Genomic DNA, 25,506 nt, shown 5'->3' with positions numbered 1-25,506 from the left:
ATAGATAACCTGACCTCCACACTACTGCAGGGTCATGTCTCTGCTATGAACGTTACCCAGCAAAGGGACATCCGGTCTCTGGGACATGCCGCTTCCAACAGTTTGAGACGTAAGTGGACCCACAGGTCGCGTTCATGTGCGTCTTCACATAGCACTAGGTCGTCCCCCTCCAGGGAGAGACACAGTGGCTCCAGGTCACCTAGACCGTCCCCTGATAGAGAAAGACTATGTGGATCTCCACAACTATCCCAGACCACAGAACACCTCCGCCCTAGTTCGCCCGCTAGGGAGCTCCTTAGCGATGCGCAAGACTCGGAGGGCATATGTGACTCTAACTCTAACGAAACAGAATGCTCTGCTCAGTTGTCCCCCTAGCAATACGGCGCTAGTTGAGGATATAATCTCCTCCATCCTTCGGGTGCTTGACATTTCTGATCCAACCCCGGAAGCACCAGAACACAAGATTTCCTTCGAGAGTGTTCAGAAACCATCTAAGGTCTTCCCTAATCACCCGGAATTTCAAAACATTTTTCGCAGCCAGAGAAAAAATTCGCCAATCGCAAATACTTAGAAGCAAAGTACCCCTTCCCACAAAAGGACACTAAAAAATGGACAGATCCACCTGAAGTGGACCCAGCCTCTAGGCTAGCAGCAAAAAAGGTTCTCTCACTGCTGGACAGCTCAACCGTCAAGGACGCAGCAGACAGACAGGTAGAACGCATGGCTCGTTCAGTCTTCGAAGCGGCAGGTGCCTCTTTGGCTCCCGCGTTTGCTTCAGTTTGGGCAGCCAAGGACATTATGGCCTGGGCTAAACTATTGCAACAGGGCCTCCAAGCTCCAAATCCTCAGCTGACGGACCAGGCGGTGCAAATTGCAGTAGTGGCAGATTAAATGGTCCAGGCAGCGTTGGATTCTGCAAGAGGGGTAGCGGGAATAGCATCAAACGCCATCACGATCCGGCGTATTCCCCTCCTGAGAGAATGGAAGGCGGATGCGGCCTCAAAAAAGTCTCTAACAAATCTCCCATACTTCAGTGGGCGTCTTTTCGGTGAAAAGCTGGATACAATGATATCCAATGCTACGGGGGGTAAAAGTACTTCTCTCCCTCAACTAAAACCAAAACACACGTTTAAAAGACGTAATCAATCTCGTTTCCGATCCTTTCGGAATTCTTCAGGCTGGTCCGTCTCGCGCCCAGCACAAAATCGTAACCACTCCCCCTGCAGAGACAACACACGGGCGGCACAGAGGCAGGACAAGAACTGGCAGTCAAAAGCAAGCCAGGTGAAATCCAAGGGAGGAAAAGCTCAGACTTTCCCCTCATCATGACTCATGGCCTCCGGAAGACAAACCACTTGTAGGCGGAAGACTGCTATTCTTTCAGCAGGTCTGGCTGCCTATTACAGAAGACAGGTGGGTCAAGGAAATAGTGTCTTCAGGATACAAGATCGAGTTTACTACCAGCCCACCAAACAGGTTCTTTCTCTCCGTTCCTCCAAAACCTCCACTCAAGGCTCGAGCCTTCCATCATGCGGTTTCTTCCCTCCTTCAAGCAGGAGTTATAGTACCAGTTCCAGCAGACGAGCGCTTCCGAGGGTTCTACTCCAATCTGTTCGTGGTGCCCAAGAAAGGAGGCAGCGTCCGACCCATACTAGACCTCAAGCAACTCAACAAGTATGTTCGAGTTCGTCACTTTCGCATGGAGTACCTCCGGTCAATCGTTGCGTCCATGGAGAAAGGAGAATATCTCGCCTCAATAGACATACAGGACGCATACCTGCATATACCAATAGCTCCCGCCCATCAGAGATTCCTCAGATTCGCAATCAACCAAGACCATTACCAGTTTGTGGCCCTCCCGTTTGGACTCGCCACGGCTCCCAGAACATTTACAAAGGTCATGGCAGCTACCATGGACGTTCTACACTCCAGAGGCATAGTGGTCGTTCCATACCTGGACAACCTTCTCATCAAGGCCCCCAACTTCAAGGACTGCGAGGTCAACGTCTCAATCACAATCGACACTGGGTCGCCTGGGATGGTTAGTCAATTTACAGAAGTCATTGACTACCCCGAGTCAGTCTCTGGCCTTCCTAGGGATGCTATTCGACACCTCCAGGGGTCTGGTGATCCTCCCCAGGGACAAGGCACTAGCCCTCCGTTTGGGAGTTCGCACTCTCCTCCGCAGGTCCCCCCGATCTCTCCGGTATGCCATGAGAGTACTCGGCAGGATAGCAGCAGCAATGGAGGCGGTACCATTTGCCCAGTTTCACCTCAGACCCCTTCAACTGGCCATCCTCAAGTCCTGGGACAGGAATCTGTTCTCCCTCGACAGGGAGTTCTGGTTATCATCGAAAACCAGGAGGTTCGTGCACTGGTGGCTCAAGCCAACCTCGCAAGTGGAAAATCGCAAGCCTGACGGGTTGGGGCGCGGTGCACCTACATCACAGAGCGCAAGGAAAGTGGTCACCAATGGAAGCGAACATGCCCATCAACATCCTGGAAATTCGGGCCATCTTCCTGGCATTGAAAGCTTTTCATCAAGGCGGGACCCATCAAGGCGGGACCCGCAGCATCCAGGCGATGAACAAAGTAACACGTATCCTACACTGGGCGGAGGATGCGAGGTCGGTACTCTCTGCGGTCCACATTCCGGGTGTGGACAACTGGGAAGCCGACTATCTCAGCAGACAAGGAATGGACTCGGGGGAGTGGTCTCTCCATCCCGAAATTTTTCGTCGGATCTGCCATCGCGGGGGGACCCCGGACGTGGATCTAATGGCATCCCATCTCAATGCCAAGGTTCCCAATTTCATGGCCAGGACGCGCAATCCGCGGTCGCTCGGAGCAGATGCCCTGGTTCAGGACTGGACCCAGTTCCAGCTTCTGTACATTTTTCCACCCATCCCCCTGATCTCCAGAGTCCTGAGGAAGATCAAACAAGAGGGAGTTCCCACCATCCTGATCGCGCCAGACTGGCCCAGTCGTACATGGTACGCCGACGTCGTGCAACTCACAGCAGACGCCCCCTGATGTCTCCCCACATGTCCCGACCTTCTGTCACAAGGCCCGTTCTTCCACCAGAACTCAGGGGCTCTCAATTTGATGGCGTGGCCATTGAGACCTGGGTTTTGACTCAAGCAGGTTTTTCACCGGACGTCGTTAAAACCATGATCAGGGCTCGAAAGCCAGCTTTAGCCTGGATTTACTATCGTACCTGGAAGGTTTTCTTTACGTGGTGCGAATCTCGCAGACAGATCCCACTCCCCTACTCTCTTCCAAAGGTCCTCAGTTTCCTTCAGTCAGGCTTGGATGCCAGGCTATCCCTGGGCTCGCTTAAGAGCCAGGTGTCAGCGCTCTCAGTGCTTTTTCAGAGGCGTATTGCTAACAAGCCGCAAGTGAGGACTTTTCTCCAAGGGGTTTCCCGATTGATTCCCCCTTACAAACATCATTGGAGACGTGGGACCTCAACATGGTCCTGACAGCATTGCAGACACCTCCTTTCGAACCTCTTAAGGAGGTCTCACTCCGCCTTCTATCACAGAAGGTGGTTTTTCTGGTGGCAATCACCTTGCTACGCAGGGTGTCCGAACTTTCAGCACTTTCCTGCAGACAACCCTTCCTGGTTTTCCATCAGGACAAAGTGGTTCTCCGTACAGTCCCATCCTTCCTTCCGACGGTTGTGTCCAGCTTCCACCTCAATGAGGAAATCTCACTACCATCTCTTTGCCCGGTTCCCGTTCATAGAGTGGAGAAGGCTCTGCATATGCTTGACCTTGTCAGGGCATTGCGTATTTACGTATCTAGGACTGCTCCCCTCCGGAAGTCTGATTCATTTTTCCTTCTTCCAGAAGGCGTTCACAAGGGCCTACCGGCTTCCAAAGCCACCCTTGCTAGGTGGATCAAGTCCACCATTCAAGAGGCTTACCGCCTTAACAATTCTCTTCCGGCCGGTATCACGGCACACTCTACGCAGGCGGTAGGGGGCTCTTGGGCCGTTCGGCATCAAGCCTCGGCACAACAAGTGTGTAAGGCAGCCACTTGGACTAGCCTCCACACATTTACAAAACATTACAGAGTGCATACCCAGTCCTCAGCGGATGCGAGCCTGGGTAGATGGGTCCTGCAGGCGGCAGTACCCCAAATCTAGGGGACTGTCAGCACAATATTCGTCCACTGCTTCCCACCCAGGGACTGCTTTGGGACGTCCCACGGTTCTGTGTCCCCCAATGAGGCGACAGAGTAAAGGAGATTTTTGTGTACTCACCGTAAAATCTTTCTCTTAGCCTTTAATTGGGGGACACAGCTCCCACCCTGTTGCCCTTGCGGGCCGTTGTTACGGTTGGGTTCTCATATTGTTGTTTGAGCTAGTTTATAGTAGCCTTCTTACAGGCATGGTTATGTTTCTGGTATATTCCTCCTAATGCTTTTGCACAAAACTGGAGAAGGCTGACGCCGTCCAGGGGTGTATTCTGCAGAGGAGGGGCCAAAGTTAATCTTTTTCAGATTATGCATAGTGTCGCCTCCTAGTGGACAGCAGCATAACACCCACGGTTCTGTGTCCCCCAATTAAAGGCTGAGAGATTTTATGGTGAGTACACAAAGTCTCCTTTTTTTGGCAAATGGAGCGCCTGTCCATTATACACGCTCTATTCCAAAGCATTAGATCAGTGATCGTATTGTGAAGTCTCGAAGTGGGACTTAAAAACAAAAAAGGGCTATTTTGCCACTTTTCCATTGCGACCACAGTACCTGTCAGTCTTGCTGCTGCCTCTAATCGTGGTGTCACTGGCGCCATTCACCTCACAACGTAGACGGGAGCAACACAGACAAATAATGCTTTACACTATGTTAAAAAAATGGGCACAATAATAAAAGTATAGCAATAAAGTAGTAAAAAACCCCCCATAGATTTGATGACAGCATGGCATAAAGCTTTTACTGATGAATATGGGAGAAAGCACCAGAACTTTGAAGGGGTGGCTCTTGAAGTTGATGTATTATTTCATACTGTCATTGAGTCTCTGTGTTGCAACTTTGAGCCCGCTTTATCTTTTTATTTTTTGGGGGAATCTACAATGCTTGCGACGTATTTCAATATATAAAGTGTATTGTGGAATTGTGTGTACTAGTTTACACCTGATTCCTCTTTTTTTTTTTTTTTTTTCTTTTCTCCATACTTTAGATTTTTTTAATCCTTCCTTACATTATATCTTCATTACAGATCACTGGATATGTCCTGCAGGCTCGTATGGATGAAGCCCGGAAACTGCTGGCCAAACAAGCGGCTGCTTCCACACGCACCCGGAGCATGTGCCGAGTCCTAGACGATCTTCTCAAGAAAATGCCTACGTTCAATGTATGTATGATGATTGATTAAAGAGTAGTATTAGATTATAGATTTCTGTTTGTCTGGAGCAGTGGACTATGCATTGCAAGAAAGTGATGTTGGTTTTTTGTTTTTTTACCTGTTTTTCAGAGTACTTTATATATATTACAGTAGTCATCTACAAACTTAACCTAGTACCTACATTATTCATGTTGTATATTTGTTTTTTTGAACGTAGATTTTTTTAATTTTTTTTATTTGCAGAAATAACAAAGCAGACAGTTGGCCATCCTTGTATTATAAAGTAACTGCAGTAAAAGAGATCCAAAACTGATCTATTGCGGCAAAGCAAAAGCTTACAAAATTGATTGTGACGTTCTAAGGGTCCCGTCACAGTAAACGATGCACCAGCGATCTCGACAACGATAAGACCTTGTCAGGATCGCTGGTGCCTCACTACATGATCACTGGTGAGTTGTCAAACTGGCAGACTCGCCAGCGATCAGGACCAGCGAGGACGCTGGTATCCAAGGTAAATTTCGGGTAACTAAGCGCTCGTCACTTAGTTACCCGCTGTGTACCTTGGATACCAGCTCCCAGCGCAGGCATGCAAGTATCCAAGGTACACAGCGGGTAACTAAGCGACGCGCGTGCTTAGTTACCCGATATTTACCTTGGATACCAGCTCCCAGCATCTGCTTACAGCGCTGGCAGCTCGCTGATCGTTGGTCTCCCGCTGCCACACGCAGCGATGCACGCTGGCCAGCGGGAGACCAATGATCAAAAAATGGCCCAGGACTGCACGATCAGCGATACCCGGCGGGGGGGTTTTGGTCACTGATGCATGTCACACACAGTGAGATCGCTGTTGCGTCACAAAATCAGCGATCTCGCTAGCGATCTCGCTGTGTGTGACGGAGCCTTTAGTTTAACATTCTGACAGTGTGAAACCCACTGCCACATCACAGTGACTGTCAGTGAGTCACTGATCTTAAAGGTGCAGCAACAATCGCCAAATTTCTTTTTAACTCCCTTCACCTGGTATTGGTGCTCTATGGCAGCCATTGTTGCTGTGGAGCTGTGTCTGTGGGGTGGTGTGACTTAGAGCAATAGGGGCTTTGCCTTGCAGCATGGGTTCTGTGGGAGACCTGGTTGCTCTCCCTGCTGTTGTGGTGTGTAGTCATATCTTTAAAACCAACCAAGAGGTTCACCTTGACATGTCAGTGGGCTTCATACAGTCTGAGCAGAATGTTAACTAAGTTTTAGTGCTTTGCCACAATAAATCAGTGTATAGGTTTTGGATGTGTGGTCCATTTCCATGTTTCTTTTTTCTTTTCCTTTTTTATAGTCTCAGACACTGACAGAGTTTGAAATAAAGTGGCAGCACTGGCGGGAGGAATGTGAGCGTCATTTACAGTGTGCAACCTTCTCATCCAGTCCTGAAATGGAGACTATCTGTAAGGTGTGTACCCCTACTGTGATATGTGCTTATGAGGAGAGGGTGTCCGATGATGGGTTAATAAAACAAAATGCTACCGCAAAACAAGACTTTTTTTTTTTTTTTCTGTGATTTAACCCACCGGTTACCCCATCATGTGACCCCTGGTCACCGGTTCATTGGCATGACAACCAGAGGTCTCCTGAAGACCTCTATGGTTGTTACTTCTGGCTTGCTTGATGAGGAGGTTGTCCTTGGCATATCTCTGGATTCTCCTGGATGTTCCAGGTCTCCTCAGACAGGGCCCAGTGTCACATCCTCAGGACGCAGGTCTACATCTGATGTCCTGGATTTTGAGAGGGCGCTGCTAACACAGAGGGGGTTCTCTCCAGACTTGGTAGCTACTCTGTGCAGAGTAGGAAGCCTATAACAACTAGGATTTATGGCAGGATATGGGCTAAGTTTTTGGCTTTCTTGCGAATGTCTGTTGGGGGTACAGTCCCAATCAGAGCTATTTTAGATTGCCTTCAGAGGGGTATGGAGATGGTCCTTGCCACCAGCACCCTTAAGGTGCAGGTATCCACTTTAGTGGCCCTATACAACTGTAACCTGGAAGCGGATAGATGGGTGATCAGGTTCATTAAAGCATGCCAGAGGTCTAGGCCTATTCCAGCTCCAAAAATACCTCCGTGGGATTTAAATTTAGTCCTGGAAGTCTTAACAAGTTCACCCTTTGAGCCCAAACATGAGTTGCCAGATAAGATACTAGCACTGAAAACAATAATTGTAGTGGCCCTGACATCAGCCCGCAGGGTTATTGATCTGCAAGTTCTATCTATTAATCCTCCTTTTAAGCAGGTATTAGATGATAGTGATGTTGAGGCCCGATCCAGGGTAACTCCCCAAAGTGGCCTTAAATTTTCATAGGAGTCACAAGGTAGTTCTTCCCTCCTTCCACAGTCAACCAAATACTGCAGAGGAATGCAAACATATTTCAACTTTGAATTTACTGCCGTTGAAATTCAGCTGTTTGCAGAGGTGGTGCAGAGTTTGAAATCCAATTTTCACCTCGTGTCCCAACTATCCAACCGTTCAACTGACTGTACGGAACCACAGATGGGTGAGTCTGAAGAACTGTTCACACATTCTATGCCATGTTCATCAGAAGTGTACTCAAAAGCTTCTCAGAGTCAAGAGGAGGAAATCTGCATTGATGCCCAAATTCTTTTTTAGCTTGGATCCGGGGCAGGAAGAAGTACAGTCCGAACAGCATCCTGACCCTCGTCAACAGGCGTTAACCCCTGGTGGGGAGGTGATCCTGATGAGACTCAGATATCTGAGGCTCTCGCAGACCGTACTGTGTTGTCAGGGCAAGAAGAGGAAGAGCTTGACTCAAAAGGTGAGGAATTTGATAACACCGAGGATGATGTGTTGGCTTCCAGTTGGCGTGAACATAGAGGCACACAGCTGAGTAGGTCATCTGAGGAGGAAGACGAACAGGTTATGTTGCGCCGTCCGCCGCAGACACGTACTGATGTAGCCACGAAGAGCGATGCATCCTCAGCCACAACTGTGTCTCTTACCAGCAGCATCCGTGGGTCTGCAGCTCGCAGGGGTGACTAGTGTTGCCTAGCTTAGGCCTTTTTTGACACTGCAAAAGGATGAGCCAACTCACGTAATCTGCCAACTTTGCAAACAAAAAATTGAGTCGAAGTAAAAAAGAGCAATAATTTGACTACTACACGTATGCACTTTCAAATTCGCAATCAACATGCTTTACTGTGCAAATCATACTGCACAAGAATGCGGAGCAGCAGACATCAACAACAGTCACCCCATCAATCACATTTGCTGCTTCTTCCTCCTCCTCTGTTACCGTGCCAACTATTGATACGCAGGTCTTTGACCACAGAACCTCGAGTTCTTTACCCGATTGAGTCACGATTACTGAGAGGCTTCTTTCAGCTGCAAAGGAAGAGGACATGCCTTGTATTTTTGACCTATCTCAATCCACAGTAACATCTCCACCTGCACCTCTCACGGTCCTGCAGTTTGTCGAGTTTACCATACTCGGCCCTCTCACAGCACTGTAGCCAGGCTAGCCCACGGTTCCGCAGTTGTGGCCACGGAACAGATTGTTTTTTTTCCTATGCGTGACAAAGTTAAGATGTTAATTGTACAGGAAATACCGGGATATATTAACGCCACTTCTGGTAAAGGTATTTTGGGGAATTTGGGAAGGGAAAGCTATGCCTGAATCCTTTTGAGGCTAATATAGTGCTTAGGAAGGAGGGGAAGGACCCTTTGGAATGTGGATCCTATCGCCCCATTTTGATAGTAAATGTGGACTATAAAATTTTTACTAAGATCATAGCTACCAGACTGAATTCAATTATATTGAACCTTTATACATCCTTTTCAAACGGGCTTTATGCCTGGTAAGATCACCTCCATTAACATCAGACGAGTCCAGTCAATAGTCCAATATAGTTCCCTAATGCCAGATAACAAATGGGCACTGGCATCATTAGATGCTGCCAAGGCTTTTGACTCTCTTGAGTGGCCTTTCCTCTCTGCATGCTTGCAAAGATATGGCTTTGGTGGTAAATTTATAAAATGGGTCAAAATACTATATATGAAGCCCAAAGCCCGTATTATAGTAAATAATTCCATGTCGGAGTCTTTTTCATTACATAGGGGGACTCGTCAAGGGTGCCCCCTTTCCCTGGCCCTCTTTGCCCTTGCGATTGAGGCACCTTTCAATACGTATAAGGTCTTCCCCTGGCATTAAGGGTATAGATATAGTGGGTCAGGTAGATACCATTGGTCTATATGCTGACGATATGGTGATATTTATGGATGAAACGGAGGAAACTCTGCCGCAAGTAATTGTCACTATAAATAGATTCAGTAAATATTCAGGTTTATATATAAATTAGGAGGTCTACTTATACCCCCTCTTTCATGACCCAACTAGAGGCTCTCTCCTTGCTGTCTTGTATCTAGCTTTAAATATTTGGGTATCTATATATCTCATAATAGTGCGCTTGACTCACAACTTAATATCCACCCACTGCTGGAACTAGTTAAAGTTAAATTTGCAACTTGGAGCAAACTTCCGCTGTCTATAGCAGGACACATTAACCTTATTAAAATGATATTACTTCCCAAGCTCAGTTACTCCCTTCAGCACAGTGCTGAAATGGTACCCAGATTTTTCTTTGTGAATCTCAATTCCCAGATCACATCTTTTATATGGGGGGGAAACTAGGCCCAAACTTAAGTTGTCCACCCTACAAAGACCTAAAAAGGAGGTGGGACAGCGTTACCAGATTTTTTCTTATACTATTTGGCTGGGCAAGCTAAAGCTTTAAGTAAATGGATGCTGGGTAATTATCTCCCCAATTCTGAAAATCACCTGCTTCATGCTGCACGAACTGATTGCCCACTGGGTTTCCTTGAGTTAGAGAGGACTGATGTCCCTCGTCTACTACCCTTGCTCCGACTGGCGCGACTAACATGGAGGCAAATTACGAAAGTGATTGGATTTAAAGATTTTATAGCTGAAATGCCCCTGTGGAACAATGACTATTTCCCGGAATTGCTAAATCACCCATCCACTGATTTTTGGATTCAACATAATCTCTCCTCGATGGGGGACTTGTATGACTAGGGGACCTTTTAATGTCTTTTGAGCAATTACAGGTTACACATGATATCCCGAGATCCCAATTTTTCTGCTATTTACAGTTGAGATCGGTTCTTCAATCACACATGAGATGTAGGGGTGTGGGCCATACTATTTCATCTCTACCTTTGATAGGAATCCTTAATTCGCAAGGTCCCCAGGGTCTTACCCCCTCTTTATATACGCACATGCAGTCAGTGGGAGCAGAATCTGCTATAAGCTCTATTAAAGGGAAGTGGGAAAGACTCATCCCTAATACGCAGGGAGAGGAGTTGGAAGAGATCCTGGAGTCTCCGATCGGAGTATCACAATCTATTAATAGAATGATAGTTATATTTAATCAATCATACTTGACTCCGACATGACTTTTTAGGCTGGGACGATTTCAATCATCAGAATGTCTGCAATGTCACTCACCAGTTGCAGATTTTATTCACATGATATGGCAGTGTCCCACTATTCTACATTACTGGAAGGAGGTGACGTTGCTCTTGTCATCCCTGGTGCAAGTCCCTGTTCCTCTTGAGCCACTGGTCTGCTTGTTTGGGGTATGGGATGAGGAGATTTGGGGTCACTATGTCAGGATCTTTTTGTGCGAGACACTGTTTATGACACGGAAGGTATTGGCACTACGGTGGATGTGAAGTTCATGTCCCTCCCTTAGAATGTGGATTGACCTGGTAAACTCGATTGTTCCATACGAGCGCACGTTATATCAGAATAGGGGATGCCCGGGTAAATTTGAAAAGATTTGGGAGAGATGGAATTCCTCTCATCTTACTTTACAAGGTTGATACATCACATGTTAGATAATATATAAGATACTAGGCTGCGAAGTAGTGAATACCAGTTGATGTAGTTGTAGTTTAGGAATTTATAATTAGACTTTATCTGTGTAACATGATAAAGGCTTGTGAAATTGACTGATAAACCTGCTTCACAATGTATAACCAGCTGTTCTTTGCGTATACTTGGTATGTTGTGCATTCTCGTTCAATAAACAAATTATAAAAAAAAAAAAATAACTAAGAGGTTGAACTCCACCATCTCCCATTTGTTGGTTACGGAAATGCTGCCTTTCCGCCTGGTGGATGCCGCCGGTTTCCGAAAGCTGTTGGCTTTCGCAGTCCCAATTACCCAGTCGCCTTTACTTTTCTAAGAAAGCTGTGCCTGCGCTACGCTACACCAGCATGTAGCAGACAACATCACCCATTCCTTGACAAAATCTGTCTGCCAGGTTGCATTTCACCACGGACACTTGGACGAGTAAACATGAGCAAGGGCGTTACATCTCGCTGACTGGCCACTGGGTGACTCTGGTGGCTGTGGGGACAGGTGCTGCTCCACAAGTCTTGGAATCCCCAAGGCTTGCAGGCCAAACCTCTACATTTAACACTGACTTCACTACTTCTGCCTCCTCTAGGGCCTCCACCTGCGCCCTCAACCCCTGCCTTCATGACACACGCGTTCCAACTGCATAGCGAACCCCCACGACCTCCGTAATGCACAGCCAGGCCTCGACGCAATCAGGCAGCCTTAAAATTGGTATGCCTTGGAGATCGCAGTCATACAGCTGAAGAGTTGTGGAGAGCTCTCCCGGCTGAATTTGATCAATGGCTGTCTTCCCTGAACCTGCATCTGGGGAAGGCTGTGTCCGATAACCGTGCAAACCTGGTGGCGGTCCCTACGGCGAGGCAAGCTCACATACTGGCCTTGCATGGTTGCATGGCTCACGTCCTCAACCTGGTGGTACAGCGTTTTCTCTTTCCCCCATGACGGCCCCACGGAGAGAGAGGGATCTGCCCTCAGGGACAGGAAACCTACAGATGAAAAAGGCGGTACCTCTCTCCCACATCAGTTGGTTTCCTGTCCCTGTCAATCATCAGAATGTCTGCAATGTCACTCACCAGTTGCCTGGTGCCTGCAGTCGACGCGGGATGCCGGGGACTGAGCCAGTCCGGTAAAAGGCAGCGGGGCTCCCTGCCTCGGCTGGATCAAGGCCTTGTGCGAGCTTCCCCCGAAGCACCACCACCGGGGTCGTCGGGCCTTGAGGGTGAGTGGGGAGAGGCAGTGAAGATGGAGCAAGTCTGCCAATCCCAGGAAAAGGAAAAAAAAAAGGGGGATGCTGCCTCCTACGAGTAGTGGCGGCGGTGACTACAGGAGAGCTGATCGCCGGGCCTGGGCATCCTGTTTTGGGTGGTGGCAGCCACCGGGAGCCGCAAGATACAGGGCCTCGGCTGCACCGCGGAGCGACCCAGAGGGGGGTGGCGGTGGCCACCGGGAGCCGCAAGGTACTGGGCCTCGGAGCGGTGGAGGGTGGCGGGAGATGGGGCCTCTGCAGGCGGGTGCAGAACGCTGGCACCGGGCGCGCACAGGACGCTGGAAGGTCCTGACCACCGATGCAAGCCTGACAGGTTGGAGTGCGGTGCACCTACATCACAGGGCACAAGGCAAGTGGTCACCAGCGGAAATGACTTTGCCCATCAATATTCTGGAAATTCGGGCCATCTTCCTGGCACTGAGAGCCTTTCATCGCTTGCTGACAGCCTCTCACATAAGGATACAGTCGGACAATGCCACGGCGGTGGCATATGTGAACCACCAAGGCAGGACCCGCAGTGCCCAGGTGATGAGAGAAGTGGCACATATTCTCCACTGGGCGGAAGAGATGAGGTCGGTACTCTCAGCAGTCCACATTCCTGTGTGGACAACTGGGAAGCAGACAAGGAATGGACGCGGGGGAGTGGTCTTTCCATCCCGAAATTTTTCACCAGATCTGCCGTCGCTGGGGAACCCCGGACGTGGACCTAATGGCATCCCATTTCAATGCGAATGTCTCCAGTTTCATGGCCAGGACACGCGACCCGTGGTCGCTCGGAGCGGATGCCCTGGTGCAGGACTGGACCCAATTCCAGCTTCTGTACATTTTTCCACCCATCCCCCTGATCTCCAGAGTCATGAGGAAGATCAAACAAGAGGGAGTTTCAACCATCCTGATTGCGCCGGACTGGCCCAGATGTACATGGTATGCTGACGTCGTGCAACTTACAGCAGACGCCCCCTGGCGTCTCCTCAACCGTCACGACCTTCTGTCACAAGGTCCGTTCTACCATCAGAACTCAGGGGCTCTCAATTTGACGGCGTGGCCCTTGAAACCTGGGTTCTAACCCAAGCAGGGCTCTCACCAGACGTCATCACAACCATGATCAGAGCAAGAAAGCCAGCCTCCGCCAAGATTTATTATCGTACCTGGTGCAAATCCCGTGGACAGGTCCCACTCCCTTATTCCCTCCCGAAGGTATTGGGTTTTCTTCAATCGGGCCTGGACGCTGGGCTATCCCTAGGCTCGCTTAAGAGCCAGGTGTCAGCGCTTTCAGTGCTTTTCCAAAGGCGTATTGCTAACGAGCCGCAAGTAGGGACTTTTCTCCAGGGACTTTCCCGATTGGTTCCCCCCTACAGACGCCAACTGGAAGCGTGGGATCTCAACCTGGTCCTGACAGCATTACAGGCACCACCTTTCGAACCCCTAAAGGAAGTCCCACTCCGCATCCTGTCACAGAAAGTGATTTTTCTGTGGCAATCACCTCGCTACGCAGGGTACCTTAATTGTCCGCACTCTCCTGCAGACAGCCTTTCCTAGCTTTTCACCAGGACAAGGTGGTTCTCCGTACAGTACCATTCTTCCTTCCGAAGGTTGTGTCCACCTTCCACCTCAATGAGGAAATTTCACTGCCATTCCTTTCCCCGGTTCCGGTTCATAGAGTGGAGAAGGCTCTGCATACGCTTGACCTCGTCAGGGCATTGCGTATATACGTGTCTTGGACTGCACCCTTCTGGAAGTCTGACTCCCTTTTCCTTCTTCCGGAGGGCGTTCACAAGGTTCTGCCGGCTTCCAAAGCTACCCTTGTCAGGTGGATCAAGTCCACCATACAAGAGGCTTTACCGACTTAACAATTCTCCTCTTCCGGCCGGTATCACGGCACACTCTACGCGGGCAGTAGGGACCTCCTGGGCCATTTGGCACCAGGCTTCGGCACAACAAGTGTGTAAGGCGGCCACTTGGACTAGCCTACACACGTTTACGAAACACTACAGTGTTCATACCCAGTCCTCAGCGGATGCGAGCCTGGCTAGACTGGTTCTGCAGGTGGCAGTGCCCCAAGTTTAAGGGCCTGCTAGAACAATATTCGTCCATTGCTTCCCACCCAGGGACTGCTTTGGGACTTCCCATGGTTCTGTGTCCCCCAATGAGGCGACAGAGTAAAGGAGATTTTTGTGTACTCACCGTAAAATCTTTCTCTTAGCCTTTAATTGGGGGACACAGCTCCCACCCTGTTGCCATTACGGGCCGTTGTTTACGATTGAGTTCTCATATTGTTCTTTGAGCTCGTACATAGTAGCCTTCTTACAGGCATGGTTATGTTTCTGTTACATTTCTCCTAATGCTTTTGCACAAAACTGGAGAATGGCTGACGCCGTCCAAGGGTGTATACTGCAGAGGAGGAGACAAAGTTAATCTTTTTCAGACTATGCATAGTGTCGCCTCCTAGTGGACAGCAGCATAACACCCATGGTTCTGTGTCCCCCAATTAGAGGCTAAGAGAGAGATTTTACGGTGAGTACACAAAAATCTCATTCAGAGCGGCCTATCGCGTCCACTAATCAGTCATTCTATGTGTAAGTGTGGGTGTGTCGCCCATTCACTATCTCCATCCATCCCTCAAGATGGCTGGACCATCATTGTAAATACACCATTGTAAATAACACCTGTACTTTGTATCTCCCCCGCCTCATTGTAGATTGTAAGCTCTCACAAGCAGAGTCAACTTATTTTGCTTTAATTATTGTATTGTTAACGTTGTTACTTATGACTTGTGTTTTGAAACTGTTAAGTGCTGCGGAATATGTTGGCGCTATATAAATAAAGATCTGCTGCTGCTGTCGCCATCTGCTTCCCCCCCCCCGCCTTCCGAGACCCTCCCCCCGGTACCTCCTATGTCCCTCCTGGATTCTTCATGGGCGCCGCCATCTTTTAAAATGGCGGGCGTATGCGCAGTGCTCCCGCCAACTCTCCCGGGCGGCAGATTCATTCATTCATTCATTCATTCATTTTGATCACTGTGATAAACCATTCACAGTGATCAAAAAAAAAAAAGTAAATTCACCCCCCTTTATCACCCCCATAGGTAGGGAGATATAATAAAATACAGAAAATATATTTATTTATTTTTCCGTTGGGGTTGGGGTTAGGGTTGGAGTTGGGGTTTAGGGTTGGAGTTGGGGTTTAGGGTTGGAGTTGGGGTTTAGGGTTGGAGTTGGGGTTTAGGGTTGGGGTTTAGGGTTGGAGTTGGGGTTTAGGGTTGGAGTTGGGGTTTAGGGTTGGAGTTGGGGTTTAGGGTTGGAGTTGGGGTTTAGGGTTGGAGTTGGGGTTTAGGGTTGGAGTTGGGGTTTAGGGTTGGAGTTGGGGTTTAGGGTTGGAGTTGGGGTTTAGGGTTGGAGTTGGGGTTTAGGGTTGGAGTTGGGGTTTAGGGTTTAGGGTTGAGTTAGAATGGAGGGGTATCCACTATTTAGGCACATCAGGGGGTCTCCAAACCATTGATTCTAGCCAATTTTGCGTTCAAAAAGTCAAACGGTGCTCCCTCCCTTCCGAGCCCCGACGTGTGCCCAAACAGTGGTTTCAGCGTACTTAAGAAAAATTGCACAACAACTTTGGGGGTCTGATTTCTCCTGTTACCCTTGAGAAAATAAAAAAATGGCTAAAAAATTATTTTTGTGGAAATTTTAATTTTTTTATTTTTACGGCTCTGCGTTATAAACTTCTGTGAAACAAAGTGCTCACCACACATCTAGATAAGCTCCTTGGGAGGGGTCTAGTTTCCAAAATGGGGTCACTTGTGGGGGGGTTTCTACTGTTTAGGCACATCAGGGGCTCTGCAAACATAACATGACGCCCGGAGACCATTCCATAAAGTCAGCATTTCAAAACGTCACTACTTCCCTTCCGAGCCCTGATGTGTGCCCAAACAGTGGTTTCCCCATTTTTTGAGGAAAAAAATGATTTTATTTTCACGACTCTGCGTTATAAACTTCTGTGAAGCACTTGGGGGTTCAGAGTGCTCACCACACATCTAGGTAAGTTACTTGGGGGGGGGGGGGGGGTCTAGTTTACAAAATAGGATCACGTGGGGGGTCTCCAATGTTTAGGCACACAGGGGCTCTCCATACGTGACATGGTGTCCGCTAACGATTGGAGCTAATTTTCCATTCAAAGTCAAATGGAGCTCCTTCCCTTTCGAGCTTTGCCGTGCACCCAAACAGTGGTGACTATATATGAGGTATTAGTGTACTCAGGAGAAATTGCCCAACAAATTTTAGGATCCATTTTATCCTGTTACCCATGTGAAAATGAAAAAAATGAGGCTAAAAGAAAATTTTTGTGGAAAAAAAAAAAAAAGTACTTTTTCATTTTTCCGGATCAATTTGTGAAGCATCTGGGGGTTCAAAGTGCTCACTGTGCATCTAGATAAGTTCCTTAGGGGGTCTAGTTTCCAAAATGCTGTCATTTGTGGGGGAGCTCCAAAGTTTAGGCACACAGGGGCTCTGCAACCATGACATGGTGTCTGCTAACGATTGGAGCTAATTTTCCATTCAAAAAGTCAAATGGCGCTCCTTCCGAGTCCTGCCGTGCACCCAAACAGTGGTCCCCCCCCACATATGGGGTTTCAATGTACTCATGACAAATTGGACAACCACTTTTGGGGTCCACTTTCTCCTTTTACACTTGGGAAAATAAAAAACTTGTTGCTGAAAGATCATTTTTGTGACTAAAAAGTTAAATGTTAATTTTTTTCCTTCCATTTTGCTTCTGCTGCTGTGATGCACCTGAAGGGTTAATAAAATGCTTGGATGTGGTTTTGATCAGCTTGAGGGGTGCAGTTTTTAGAATGGTGTCACCTTTGGGTATTTTCTGCCATATAGACCCCTCAAACTGACTTCAAATGTGAGGTGGTCCCTAAAAAAAAAATGGTTTTGTAAATTTTATTGTAAAAATGAGAAATTGCTGGTCAACTTTTAACCCTTAACTTCCTAACAAAAAAAATTGTTTCCAAAATCGTGCTGATGTAAAGTAGACATGTGGGAAATGTTATTTATTAACTATTTTGTGTCACATAACTCTCTGGTTTAACAGAATAAAAATAAAAATTTGAAAATTGCGAAACTTTCTAAATTTTCGCCAAATTTCCAATCCCCCCCCCCCACCACAAATGCAAAAATTATTGATCTAAATTTATCATTAACATGAAGCCCAATATGTCACGAAAAAACAATCTCAGAATTGCTGGGATCCGTTGAAGCATTACTGAGTTATTACCTTATAAAGGGACACTGGTCAGAATTGCAAAAAATGGCCTGGTCATTAAGGTCAAAATAGGCTTGGTCATGAAGGGGTTAATATCAGGCGGTGAGGGAAAAATTGTTAATTCCTGTTATATCCTGTGGGACTAGCATACTTGTGATCACTGAGCTTCTTGACTTACTAATAGGTTTTACTGGGATCTGAGGACATGATGCTTGAGAAGAAAGATCTGATGGGCACTTGGTATCATTTCCTGGTATCACAGCTGCTTTTTACACATCCGACGGCAACCCTGACAGAAATCCACACCTATGCTCAGGTGAGATGCAACCTGAAGATCACGTGCTGATTAAATTTATTGGCTGTATTGTTGGCAAATTAAATGTTATATTGGTCACCTTTCATTTTGCCTTTTATCTTTTGTTCCTTTATTTTGTCTTTATTTTTTACTGTGATTGTTGTGGGCTTAAGAATAAAAAAGAAATACTGGAAAAAAATTTGTTCACATCCATAACCTAAATTCTACTATCCTGTCCTTGTCTAATAAATTTCAGAGACTATTCAGTTTCTGCCATGTGAAAGGATTATTTTTAAAAACCGTTCTATTTTGTAATGACAGCCATTGTGTTCCCTCGCACCTTTAGTCCTGTCTGGACATCTTTAAGGCTGGAGACAGCAGTTCAGAGCCCCTGGACAACATTCTGCTAGCAGCTTTTGAGCTCGACATTCATCAAGTCATAAAAGAATTCAGGTAATCGGCCATGTCACATCTCTTGTCTCTCAATAATGTTACTCCAGTGTATGTTCAGTTTAATTCTATACACATTTTTTTCCTCTGGTTTTCAGCATTGTGACAAATAACTGGTGGTTTGTGGCTCATCTTACTGACCTGCTGGATCACTGTCAGCTCTTTCAGTCCCACAACCTATAGTAAGCTGGAGTAAGATTTGGGAGAGGGAGGAGAAGCAGAAAAACATACCTGTAATATATTTTTCTTATTGGATGTCATTTATTTTTTTGTTTATTTAGAAACTGTACCTTTTATATATGGTAATCTATACTAAATGGGATTGTTAGGAACTCTAGATTAATAGTCTATCCTTCTATCCTTAATAGGCCAGTAAGGCATGATCCCTGTGGACCAGAGTGCCCATTCAGCATGTATGTGTATGTATATGTATATGTGTGTGTATATGTATGTATATATATATGTGTATATATATATATATGTGTGTATATATATATATATATATATATATATATATATATATATATACTCCGCATGTACCTTTGTATGTATTAGCTTGGTATTACAAATATGCCTATATAAATGGGCTGCCCAGGATTGTTCAAACACAGCACTACACCAGTCCACAGGTTGTGTTTGTTATTGCAGGTCAGTCCTCTTCACCTTTGTGGAGCTGGGCTCCAATGCCAAGCATTTTATGGATAGGTGTTGGCATTGTTTTTGCAATAATTTGGTCATGTTCTAATTTTACGCAATTGCCTAAAAGAAATACTAAATATAAAGAAACAAACAAAATAATGAATTCTATCTTAAACTAATCTCATGTTTGAAATTTTAATTAGAGTTGAGATATCTCAAGAAGTACTGTGCCCCAAATCTCCCATTACCCTTTAATTCTCAGTCCTGCTGTAAGACAACTAGCTACAGCAGAAGCCACCCTTCTCATGCATTATAGCACGCAAATCATTACGGATCAGGGTTATTCTTACTCCACTCTTCCGTATTAGGAGGTGAGCGAGTATGGTGATGTCACTGCCAAGACTCCCGTGCGATCAGGAGTTATTGTGCACCTGTCCAATCATTTCCTGACAAGTATCAAGATGCAATGTCACAGGCCCCGCTCACCTGATACTCGAGTCAGAGGAGCCAGAATAACCCTTTAAGTTCTTCCTCTTGCCAAGCTCCACCCTTCAGGCAGTTACTAACAGGAAATTTTAAGTCAAATGTACCCAAAATGCAGATTTTTCTTGCAGTTCCTTTTTATCTTTGATTTCTAGTTGTTTAAGTCATAACCATATCTTAATTCCTGCTAAATTTTAGTTTTGGGTCTAACATGCGAGAACACTTACTACTGCAGTATGCCGCTGGCCTCTTCTCCCATCATAGGTATGATATCGCTTTTGATCTGGTTTACACCTTTTATATGGCCATTGTCATGTCTTTTCCTCTTTGTGCCTTTCTGTTCAGCAGCAGTTAAGTTTATAATGAAGTTTGCTTTTTTTCTTTTACATCCTGTAATTGATGGGAGGGAATTTTTCTTGCAGCCTTTGGCAGCTCGGGGTTGACTATTTAGATCACTGTCCTGAATTGGGTCGTGTTTACCTGGAGCTTCACATGGAGAGGATTCCTTTGAGCACAGAGAAAAAAGCGTTGAAGGCATTGCGCATCTGTGAGGATCGGCAAATGACAGAGCAAGGTACGTGCGAGGGAATATTAAGGAAATTTGTGGTTTATTGAGCATTTCAGTCATCATGTGGTGAAATCTCCAACTGTAAACAGGTAGGCTTGTATCTTTTTATGATGTCCTGAATGTTATAATGTCCACAACTTATTCCTCTTTTCTAGTTCGCAGTATTTGTAAAACAATGGCAATGGAAGCTATGCGCAATAAAAGATTAGGATCAGCACTTTCATGGAGCATTCGAGCTAAAGACGCAGCATTTGCCACGCTCATATCTGATCGGTGAGTGCACTCTTGAGTTATTTTAAGAAAGACCTTTCACTGGATTTTGGAATTTAAACTGCGTACCTGCCCCAATTAATGCTTCTTCCATGATTCTGAGATATATATATATATATATATATATATATATATATATATATATAAAATATTATTTTTTTTTTACTGTGCCCCTCAGTTACAAATTTATTTCTGCTCTCCTGGTAATTAAAAGCACTCAAAATGCAAGTTTTCTTTCCGACTAAGCAGATGTGAACATTGGAAGTCTATTTGGTCTTTTGCGGTTTCTTCTCTACGACGCTGGCCAATCAAATCACAGCGGTGTCAGAGGGGGAAAAGCAAATGCCCACAGAGAAGGTCGCAGCTGCAACCTGGTTCAGTGTGTTTTCCTGAGACGAGGAAAGCTTTGTTACAAGTGAACACGTCGAGAACTTCAGTCACCACTTACCTTCTTTATTATCAGTGGGCATAATGTTGCAAAGGGGCAAAGAAAAACTGTTTGAGAGTCAGGGAAGCAGCACCAATTGTAGATGTCCTTGTTCACTTTAAAATATAAAATCCAGTGGAAGGTCCTCTTTAAAGTTAACCTGTCACAAGAAAAAAACTCTAGTAACTTGCAGATGGGGTTAATAGCGTTATTAATCTGCCTAGAGCCCACAGTTAACTGATCACTGCAGGCAGAAAACTTACTCCTCCCTACCCCAAGGCATTGTTTCAATTTGTCACTCTAGTTTCACCGTGCTGATTCAGTCACCGAGTATACAGAGAGGTGGCTGTTACTGTGCCCCCGACCCTGACACTGGCTCTGCATTAGGGCCGGCAGTCAGTTATTGTAGGGGCACTACTACAGCCGCCGTTCTGTATACTCAAAGTGGTGACTGAACCAACGGTGCCCCCATGAAAAAGACCGAAACGCTATCGGGAATAAAATTCATTTTCTCCTGGCAGCGTTCGACTAAGGCTATGTGCCCATGTTGCAGCTTTGAAGCAGTTTTTTCCTGAGCAGAAACACACACCCTTGCCAGGAAAAACGCATGCGTTTACTCTGTCGCCTCATTGGGGGACACAGAACCATGGGTGTTACGCTGCTGTCCAATAGGAGGCGACACTATGCATAATCTGAAAAAGATTAACTTTGGCTCCTCCTCTGCAGTATACACCCCTGGACAGCGTCAGCCTTCTCCAGTTTTTGCTTAGTGTCGCAAGGAGGCACACTTTTTTTTCCCCCGTTTTTTTTTCTTCCAGATGACAGATGAAGAAAAGTGGGTCTCCTGTGAGACTCCCGGCATGGCTCCTTCCTCGGCCCCCTATTATGGGGTGCCCAGTTGTAGTTGAGATGGCGGTTCCCCATGTAGTTCCTTCCCCAGTCCTGCGGGTGCTGGTTCGAAGTCGAGACCCCCCCCCCTCCTTCCCCAATTCCTTTTGGTCTTGGGTTGAGGGCGAGGAGGAAGCCCCCTGATGGTGACAGCAGCACCCTCCCTAATCCCCCTCTGGGGGTATTAGGTTGAGACGCCTCAGGTAGGGTTTGTACCATGGCAATCTGCACAGTATCCAGGGACCCCAGCCAGCTGCGGCCTCCTGTCGGGGCCGGGGGGAGTGCGGTCAGGCATAGCACATACAGACACAGGGCTCCCTGCGCCCCTGTCTCTGCGGCAGCATCAGTTCTATAGCGCCTGAGGGGGACCCATCACAGGGCCCCGCTTCAGATTGTGGCCCCACCGCTAGCCTGCCTTTCAATCCGGGGGGTCCGGTTAAAATCCGTCCCCCTCTCGGACTACCGCGCCGGCCTGGAGCCCTTTCTGGGCATCGGTGTCTAATTTAGGCCGCGGCTTCAGCCTAGCTGAGGTCGCCGCCCCCGGATGAGAAATATGACACTCCACAGTGTCATAGAAGGGGCGGATCGAGGCAGAAAGGGCGCGTTTTTACACATCTCTACGCGCTATTTCTCAGCTCTCCGCCCCCTTCTTGTCCCTCCTCATCCTCTCGGCGGCCATTTCTGACGCAGCACCACGCCAGCCAGTCTCTGGGGGGCACAGGACTGTGGATCTTCGGCGCTGGACCTAGGGGCACACTGGTGGGGTAAGATCATAGCTTGGGTTTTTGTGCTCGGCTGTGAATCCGGATTCCCTGTAAGGCTCTCCTATAGGTTTCCCCTGCATATCCACCCCTGTAGGGCTCTCTCATAGCCAGCACTTCCGCTCTCTGAGCACTATGCCAGACTCAAGGTACAAAAGAAACAGGCAGAACTGCTTTTATGCATTCTGCACAGCCTGCAAAACCACTCTCTCCAGTGGCAGCACGTACCCCCACTGTCGGGACTGTATCCAGAATACTGGGTCAGAACCCCAAGAGGCTTCTACCACGCCAGAATGGGCTACCCAGATGTCGCAGTCTGACACACAGTCCATAGATAACTTAACTTCCATATTACTCCAGGCTCTGCAGGGTCATGTCTCGGCTATGAGCGTTACCCAGCAAAGGGACAGCTCCACTCAGGGACAGGCCGTTTCTGGCTCTCCCAGACGTAAGCGGACCCACACGTCGCGTTCCTCTGCGTCATCCCATAGCACACGGTCATCCCCACCCAGGGAGAGACACCGTAGTTTCAGGTCGCCTAGACCGTCCCCTACCAGAGACGGACAACGCAGATCTCAGCAGCGACCCCCGACTACAGAAGACCTCCGCCCCAGCTCACCCACCAGGGAAGATACGCAGGATTCGGTAGGCATCTGTGACTCAGACAATGAGACAGAGAGGTCTCTGGTCCCTTGTCCCCCTAGCAATACAGCGCTAGTTAAGGACATAATCTCTTCCATCCATCGGGTGCTGGACATTTCCGATCCAACCCCGGAAGCCCCAGAACACAAGATTTGCTTTGAAGGTGTTCTGAAACCACCTAAGGTTTTCTCTAACCACCCAGAATTTCAGACGATCCTTACTAAGCAGTTTTCGCAGCCTGAGAAGAAATTCACCATTCGCAAATATTTGGAGGCTAGGTACCCCTTCCCACAAAAGGACACCAAGCAGTGGACAGATCTCCCTGAAGTGGACCCCCCAGTCTCTAGATTAGCAGCACAGACCCTCCTCTCACTGCCAGATAGCTCAACCCTCAGGGAGCAGCAGACCGGCAGGTAGAACGCATGGCTTGGGCGGCCAAGGCCATTCTGGCTTGGGCCAAAACATTGTAAGATTGCCTCAAAGCTTCAAATCCTGAGCTGTTGGACCAAGCGGTTCAAATAGCAGTAGTAGCAGATTACATGCTTCATGCAGCCCTTGACTCCGCAAGAGGTGTAGCGGGGATAGCAGCAAACGCCATCACAATTCGGCGTATCCTCTGGCTGCGGGAATGGAAAGTGGATGCGGCCTCAAAGAAGTCCCTCACGCATCTCCCGTACCTCAGTGGACGGCTTTTCGGTGAAAAGTTGGACACAATGATATCCAACGCAACTGGGGGTAAGAGTACCTCTCTCCCTCAACTAAAACCTAAACGCACGTTTAAACGGCGTAACCAAACACGATTCTGATCCTTTCGGAATTCTTCGATCTGGTCCGTCTCGCATCCAGCACAAAAGCTGGCGGACACGCTGCCCCCACACTGCTGGCGGACACGCTGCCCCCACACTGCTGGCGGACACGCTGCCCCCACACTGCTGGCGGACACGCTGCCCCCATACTGCTGGCGGACACGCTGCCCCCATACTGCTGGCGGACACGCTGCCCCCATACTGCTGGCGGACACGCTGCCCCCATACTGCTGGCGGACACGCTGCCCCCATACTGCTGGCGGACACGCTGCCCCCATACTGCTGGCGGACACGCTGCCCCCATACTGCTGGCGGACACGCTGCCCCCATACTGCTGGCGGACACGCTGCCCCCATACTGCTGGCGGACACGCTGCCCCCATACTGCTGGCGGACACGCTGCCCCCACACTGCTGGCGGACACGCTGCCCCCACACTGCTGGCGGACACGCTGCCCCCACACTGCTGGCGGACACGCTGCCCCCACACTGCTGGCGGACACGCTGCCCCCACACTGCTGGCGGACACGCTGCCCCCACACTGCTGGCGGACACGCTGCCCCCATACTGCTGGCGTGCACAGTGGCCCAAAAAAATTTAACTCAGTGCTTGAAGCCTAAGTCTTAAAAAGACCATATAGTTTTACATCTAAATTTCAAATGTTCCATTTACGTATGGTTTTTTTTTTCAGGTTTTTGGCCACAGGAGAGAGCTACACATCACTACACCTCCAATTTAGGGTTGGTAAAACCACCATCTCTAGAATTGTGAGGAGCACATGTACCGTCATCTGGCAGAAGTTGCAGCCCATTGTGATGCCTTCCCCAACCGAGGAGACTTGGCTGCAGGTTGCAGCAGGCTTTCAGTCTGTCGCCAATTTCCCAAACTGCATAGGTGCTGTCGATGGTAAACGTGAGAGTGCTGAAGCCACCACGATCAGGATCACGCTTCTTTAATTATAAGAAGTATTTTTCGGTGGTCCTGATGGCGGTGGCTGTTGCACATTGCAAATTTGTTGCCATTGACGTTGGTGCTTATGGCAGTACTGGGGATTCTCGAGTGTTGCGATCATCACAGATTGGACTGCAAATTCTTCGATATGGTGGAACGCTCCCAGCCCCAAGACCTTTGACGGGTTCCACACATCCAGTGCCCTTTGTGATGGTATCGGATGAGGCGTTTCCCTTAAAGACCAACCTGCTGCGCCCATACCCACGAAGGGCACTGGATGACCGGCGGAGGGTTTTTAATTATCGGCTGAGTCGTGCACGCAGATATGTGGAATGCACCTTGTCGTCAGTGGCGGATCTTTCACACAGCCATCCAGTTGGATACGGAGATCGTTGACACAGTAAGGCATGCTGTGTACTCCACAACTACGCTCGAGAATACGGCACTGACATAGATGAGGAGGCACAGCTGTCTGAATTAAATGCAGTTGAAAACTTGGGTCAAGGATGGTTA

At 47.9% G+C, this 25,506-nt stretch overlaps 1 protein-coding gene across 2 annotated transcripts in view; it reads left to right on the top strand.

Annotated features, from left to right (window-relative positions):
• NUP85 (nucleoporin 85) overlaps positions 1-25,506 on the top strand; it is a 56,632-nt gene that overhangs the window by 12,562 nt on the left and 18,564 nt on the right. For both annotated transcript variants that reach the window (XM_073588024.1, XM_073588025.1), the window contains exons 8-15: positions 5,225-5,359; positions 6,678-6,791; positions 18,000-18,131; positions 18,457-18,563; positions 18,659-18,742; positions 19,881-19,946; positions 20,105-20,256; positions 20,406-20,523. In XM_073588024.1, coding sequence (XP_073444125.1) covers positions 5,225-5,359; positions 6,678-6,791; positions 18,000-18,131; positions 18,457-18,563; positions 18,659-18,742; positions 19,881-19,946; positions 20,105-20,256; positions 20,406-20,523 — 908 coding nt within the window. The remainder of the gene's footprint in view (positions 1-5,224; positions 5,360-6,677; positions 6,792-17,999; positions 18,132-18,456; positions 18,564-18,658; positions 18,743-19,880; positions 19,947-20,104; positions 20,257-20,405; positions 20,524-25,506) is intronic.

This window comes from Dendrobates tinctorius, unplaced genomic scaffold, assembly GCF_039654945.1.
Source record: "Dendrobates tinctorius isolate UK_male_01 unplaced genomic scaffold, ASM3965494v1 ptg000103l, whole genome shotgun sequence".
NCBI classification, from domain to species: Eukaryota; Metazoa; Chordata; class Amphibia; order Anura; family Dendrobatidae; genus Dendrobates; species Dendrobates tinctorius.
This window is presented reverse-complemented; position numbering and strand designations above follow the sequence as displayed.